We start from the raw sequence: 6,524 nt of genomic DNA, 5'->3' as shown, positions 1-6,524 counted from the left end.
GCTTAAAGCAAAAGGAAAAGTAGAGGGTAATGGGGTTGTAGCGGCTCGGTGAGGGTAGGCTTGGTCTGCCTGGAGAGGAGCTGTGCACAGCCCTGTGCTGTGCTTTGTTCCAGCGTGCTGCTTGCTCTGCTCTCACTTGTACTATCTTACTAGGTCTGCCAGATTGGGGTCCAAACAGTGGACTGTCAATCTGGTAAGCTGATCACTCATAGCAAGTTTAGCTGCCCCTGATCACCCTACCAGTAATGTGTGCCGGGGGGATACAGCACCCGGAGCAATAATGGGACACAAATCTTGTGGCACCAAATCTAGAGCGCAAGGTAATTAAGCTGTTTTTGCTGGCTTGTAGTGCACTTCAGTGTTTTAGGTTGGCCCTTGATGGTCTGGGTCTGAAGGTGCCAGGTGGACAATCACTCATGTGATGGAGCTGTTTTAGCGGCATGCAACAGATGGCAGACCTAATTGATAAATATCTAAAAGGGGGAGCGTTTCCATTAAGGGTCCCTTGGAAGAGCCATTACTTGCTGGACCCCAGTCTCAAGGCAGGCACATAGCCCTGAAGCCCTCACATGAGAGGGATGCGTCTCCCTTTGGGGATGAGTCAAAGTGCCACACAGTATCTTTCAAACGCTTTTGAGTCAACGCTAATGTTTAGTACCGCCTCACAGAATTCTCCACAAGGCCGTAAGCAAGTTTGGGGAGGGGGGATGGAATTTGCGATCTCCTGCAGCTGTGCTGGATGTGAGCCGCAATTCCTTCCCCCTCAGGTTGACAGAATGCACCTTACTTAACTCTTGTTTCCCCCGGTAGTGTCAAACCCGGGACGCTGTTACTGATAGCTGGCCCTTGTGCAGTGGCCTGAGGCTGCTGCTGCAAAGGGGGTCCTGCACGCGTGACAAGCTGCAGGATGGAACATTGAACTGATATAGCATCCTAGGTGGAGCCAGACTGACAGTTGTGTCAAGCTGCCCATGCCTGAGGATGACACTGAGGATCGGGACAAGTGGCACTGATCTGCTCTGGAGTCTGCGTGCAATGGCCGATGTTCTGGTGCATCGGCAATGTGCTCGGGAAGCACGCGAGGCAGATCAATGTTGTCTTATGATCGCGTCAGACTCTTTAATAGAGGGTGCACCAGCGTGGCAGCTGGGAGCAACATGACAGGGCCTGATGGCTTTCTGAGCCTCACAAGTATAGTCGCTAGGCTTGGGGCAGAGGGTGTTACCCAAAATTAGATGTGTACATATTTTCGTTGCTTAAGAGGTGGCTGTGTGTGTTCCAACTCCTGATTGTGGCCTCCGCATGAGAGGGGAGTTACTGCTTCTTTGCCGGAAGAGCTAGTCAGAGCCTCTGAGGACTTCCTGGTTGTACTTTGCTCCGGTGATTACTGATAGTGCTACAGTGGTGCTTGCATGCAGCAAGAGCCATGCACTAGTTTACCCAGAAGCTGGTCATGCTGCACAGCGTATGGGGCAGGCACGATTATGATGTTGATGATCAAAATGATGGTGTTGAATCTGTATTCAAAGCCATGGCCGGCCCTTGCTACATGAAGCTCCAACACTAATGTCCAGACCTGAAAATAGAAGGATCCCGGTTTCACTCGACCGACCGTCATCTTTGCATGCATTCATCCTTGGGATGCATTCGTCCACCTAACTCCTCCTTTCATGAGTTCTAGATGCAATTGCGTTGAAGAAATCTTTGATTTTCTAGGGATGAGAGTTTTGCCAGGTATCCTCTCCTGAAGGAAGGAAGGAAGGAAGGAAGGAAATTACCCATCAATTCCTGAATCCCGACTGCTGATTGTTCAAGGCGAACGTCAGCACCGTAACCCTGGGAAGTTCAAAGAAGAAATTTGAATCTTCCCGATGACTCCTCGAAGGGCAGACCATAAGCTCCAAGCTGGTTCCGGATTTCACAATCACCTGAGATCGATAAGGAGGAAGAGGTGGAAGTCGCTGGAACGAGCGTGATATCAAATTTCTCGGATCTTGTGTGACCTGAACCTTTCGTTCAGAGCTGGGTTTGTCTGGGTGTCTCACCTCCGCTTAAACGCAGACCTGCCTGTTTCCGAGACTCCACTCGCGCTCCGTAGCTCCTCAGTTTGGGTCCAGACGATGGCTATTGGGATGAACGTCTTCAAGGAGCGATGATAGATCACGAATCTGAAAGGCCAGCGTCTCCCTGCTGCTCGAGGGGCACCTCGGGATGTGAAGATCAGAGGAGAGCAAGGGTGCATGGGTTTTCCTGCACCGCCATCTTCCTGCTGGCTATCTGTGCCTCTGTGAAAGTTGTATCGAGTGAAAGCGATCCTTACGGCGCAAACGACGTGGGCGTCCACAGAGTCAGCCTCTATCGCAAGGGAGGCCCAGAAGACAAAGACTCCGCCAGGCGAGAGAGGAATGTCCTGGTGAGCTGCAAGGGTTTTTGCAAAAGTAATTATTCGTACTTGCCTCTTAAGCCACCAATGACGGCCTTCAAAGGAAGGAGATCGGCTTCACTGGGGCAGAAGGAGGACAGGATCCCTGAAGTGTGTAGTACAATGTGTGCGCGCAGTACTATGGGAAAATGGGGGTGGGGACGCCGCCGCAGAACTTGACGGTGTGCTTTGACACTGGGAGTGCCAGCATGTGGGTGCCCTCCATGACATGCACCACAGAGTCCTGCAACCGCCACTCCAAATTCGAATACAAAAGCTCCTCAACCTACCAGGTTCGTGCTTTCCCCTTACTCTACATCCAGACCTTCTGCCTCACGCCGTACTGCAGTATCTACTGTTTGGGGTCTGCACGGTGGGGCTTTGCAGCAGAATTGATTTGTACATTAAATTGATTGGACACTCTACATTTACTGGATGGCTTGCCATGACCAGTACAATGCCCGCGGGTGTTCAGTGCATGCCAGAAATCTTCTAGTTGTTGATCACTAGAATAAGAGTTTGATTTTACCCGTCCGCGGATGATAGTGGGACTTTTTGTGCTGCACAGGCTGCAAGTGTGTCTTTCACAATCACATACAAGAACGGCCACGTGGGGGGAAATGTGGGGAGTGACACGCTGACCATCACTGACTCACCCCTGGTGCTGACCAATCAGACACTGGGCCTCACTGATTCGTCCTCCCTCGACTTCACCAATGCCTCCTGCGACGGCATCTTTGTACGCGCCCCCTTACTGACTCTCATCCATTTATCCAAAAAGAAAATCCCTTCGACATGAAATTTCTGTGGCTCATGTCACGCGCCTGTGCTCATTGCTTGGTGTCAGAAATCTCAATTTGAGGGGATGCTTTGCCTGGACGAGAATTTCAACCACATCCCATGATCTCGCCTTGTCTGTGACAGCGCACACCGGCCTCTAGCCCTTGCCTTGTGTTTTGAATCCCTGCCAGAGGGCCGAGTGTAGCACTAGCAAGCTGCCTTCTTGTGCCACACTTGTCCAGGCAGCAATGTGCTTGGGGGTACTGCTGGAGAAAGGGCTGCCTCAAGAGTCTCTCTTAGTCAAGGGGATTCAAGTCCCCTGATGAGGATGCCGCGCATGCATGCCGGCGCTGCAGCCGCGCCGCGTAGTGCAGCGTTCCCTCTCTCGCATCCGGTAATATAACTAATCAATTGATCGCCTGATCAGGACACTGCGCATGCATGCAGGGGCTGGCGCTGCCGGCACTTGCGAAGGACGCGTGGCAGATGCCGGCATTCTTCCGCATGATCCAGCAGGGCATGCTCCGCGACCCCGTCTTCAGCGTCTGGATGGATCCAAACCCAAACGCGGTGCCAGCTGGCGAGGTTCTGTTCGGCGGCGCCGACCCCTCGCGCTTCACCGGCCACCTGCACTTCATCCGCGTCATCTCCCAGAAGTGCGTATAAATTCCCCCGCGATGCTTTCAGGGTCTAAAGTTTTGGTGTGGCCGACTCATTATCCACATGCGGCATCTCTCAGAAGTACGCGTCATCATCCCTGCGATGCATGTAGGATTCAGGGTATCGGTTTGGCCGATCCAGTATCTATTCTCTTCACATGCGGCAGTCTCAGAAGCGCGGGTCATCTCTCCTTGCAAGTTGCCAGACACAATTGATCAGTAATGTGCCATGCAATACGGTGTTGCCTATGAGGTCCTCTTAGTTTGCCTCCTCAGAGCGAGGTTGCTTGTGTTGGGTTCAGCAAGCACCAAGGCCCAGAGCAGCAATGCTTTTTCGGGGGGCAAGATCAGAGCTTGCATGGGCATCTGGAAATCGGACTCTGAGTGAGATGAAGCAAAGCATTTTCCAGGATGACGTGTGTGTTCTGTTGCCGCCTTTGGAATGCCTGCAAAGCAAAAGCGGGCGTGCAACAACGCTAAATATAGTCAAGGGCTGATGGGTGCATGTGGGTGTCTGGTGCAGGCATTGGGTGGTTCCCATGAACAGCACGGTGTATGTGAATGAGGACCCGGTGGAGCTGCGAGCATTCCAGGCAGTGCTGGATACAGGAAGCTCTGTCATCACTGCCAGCACTGCAGACGCCAACACCATCAATGCGGTCAGTCATTTATTTCTTGTGTCTTGCTGATTTCCTGTTATGCAGATCACCACCGCAGCATGCTTGCGCATGGGCTTTGATCAACACAGCGCACTGAGATCTGATGATGAAAAATATCTGGATGTTTGGCCACCCTTGAAGCTAGCCTCTTGCCCACAGTAATGTGTGGAGCCAGTGCTGAAGGAAAGTTCTGAATCTAGCAGCCCCTCTTCCACCCTCCTTTTACCCATCACGTTTTTCCTTCCATGAGCTTCACACCTTGCCTTCCTTGTGAGTGAGGAGCGAGTGAGCTAGGGGTCCTCTTCCGGCCACCGAGGACTGCTGTCTGAGCTGTCCCGTGCTCCTCTTACCTCACAATTCTTTCTGCTGGCGCGCAGGCTATTCCTGGGCTGGAGTATGCTGCAGAGGACAACCTCTGGGTGGTCCAGGGGGGCTGCCAGAATGTGACCAGCCTGCCCAACATCACCCTCTTGCTGGCAGGCACCCCCTATGTGCTCACCCCCGAGCAGTACGTCCTCCAGGTGAGAGCAAGCAGCCAGAAATCATTACACTTGGTAACTCACCTTATTTCCAGTGTTTAGAAGAGCGCCAGTTCCCATTATTATTATTACACGCTTTTCCTGCCAGAAGCAAGGTGCGTCTGCAGACAAGCTGCAGTAAAGGCTGCCAAAATCCTACTCCTTGATGGACTCGCCAGATCCAAGCAAGTCCCATTCAACCGTGGGCATGGTACTCAGTATTTATACCGCCCCCCGCCAGCCGGGGCCGTGATCCCATTAGCCAGTGCATAAAGGCAGCTGCGCTGCTCTATCTCACAGAGAGTGATCCTTAATACCCAGAGTGAAAACTAGATGTGTGTCAAGAAATAGCTGACATCGAGTGACGTTACATTTCCGCTCAGCCGCGCACTTGCAGATGCTTTGCTGCAACTTGTTTGTGTGAGAAAAGCTCGTGCAGTAAGTGGCACCATGCCAATCTGCTCAGCACGTTGTACAAAGGAGGCTTGCGAATTTCCTAGAGATCCTGCAATGAAGGAATTTGAAAACTTCCTTGAGAGGTGTTTAAGGAGAATGGCGCCAAATCATTGTACCCGTTGTCACAGGCTTGGGTGCAGCAGATAATTCATAATCTATTTATACAAGCATGGGGTACTGTGTGGGAGCAGGTGTATCACAGGCCGGGCAATGAGGTCACAGAGCTCTTCTGCATGTCTTCCATTGTGGGTGGCGGCCCCCTGTACACGATAGTGCTGGGCGCAAACTTCCACCGAGCCTACTACACTGTGTATGCCTACGACGCGCGCACAAACACTCCCACGGTGAGCAGCTCTCGACTAAATCTGCCATTCCTGTCATGCGATTTCCACTGCAATGCCTGGCTTTTCACTCTGGTCCATGTGGACCCTCTGCAAGTGCCTCCATGCCGACATGGCTGTGCTTGCCATGCGCCTAGTGAATATACTGTACGGTACAAAAGGTAGAGCAATGTTCAAATTGCAACTGGGCTCCTTGGTAGGAGAAGAGCAGGAAGAGCACTTCAACGCCACAACTCCAAGAGAACCATGATGGATCCGATTGTGTGATTATTGCAATGCCACAGGTGGGTTTGGCTGCTAATGTACGTTCCTGGTCGGCCTCTGCATCGCCGGACAGGACGCCTATACAGAACCTGACATACATGGCACATGGGCTGAAAGTTCCCTCTGAGGCTCCGCCACCTGGCGCTGACTCAACCGACTTAGAAGGAACGCTGTTGGCTGCCGCGCCGTTTGTGGATGAGTCAGCATGGCAGCTGCTGAGTCAGAGCGACGGGCCCATGCATGTGCCTGGGCAGCCCACAAATCTAGCTGCTGTCAAACCGGCGGACGCAGCTTTGAAGAATGTGGATGTGCAGTTGCACAGTGCTGCTCAGAGCGCCCAGATTCAGGACAGTACTGGCCATGCTTAGTCATGGCTATAAGACAGCGTCGGCGGCTGGTGAACCTCTGGAGATCTGTGCTATGAT

The 6,524-nt window shown here is 52.5% G+C and overlaps 1 protein-coding gene across 1 annotated transcript; it reads left to right on the top strand.

Moving 5' to 3' along the window:
* Positions 1–2,571: 2,571 nt before the first annotated feature.
* Positions 2,572–6,467, top strand: COCSUDRAFT_55151 (acid protease; the record flags this gene model as incomplete). The annotated part of the gene is made up of 7 exons (XM_005651614.1): positions 2,572–2,715; positions 2,991–3,161; positions 3,650–3,858; positions 4,385–4,520; positions 4,898–5,041; positions 5,686–5,838; positions 6,120–6,467. 7 exons carry the CDS (start codon positions 2,572–2,574, stop codon positions 6,465–6,467), a joined length of 1,305 nt encoding a protein of 434 aa, XP_005651671.1.
* Positions 6,468–6,524: the final 57 nt, after the last annotated feature.

This window comes from Coccomyxa subellipsoidea (genome assembly GCF_000258705.1).
Source record: "Coccomyxa subellipsoidea C-169, whole genome shotgun sequence".
In the NCBI taxonomy this organism is placed as follows: domain Eukaryota; kingdom Viridiplantae; phylum Chlorophyta; class Trebouxiophyceae; family Coccomyxaceae; genus Coccomyxa; species Coccomyxa subellipsoidea.
The sequence above is the reverse complement of the archived record's forward strand: the minus strand, read 5'-3'. Positions and strand labels throughout refer to the sequence as shown.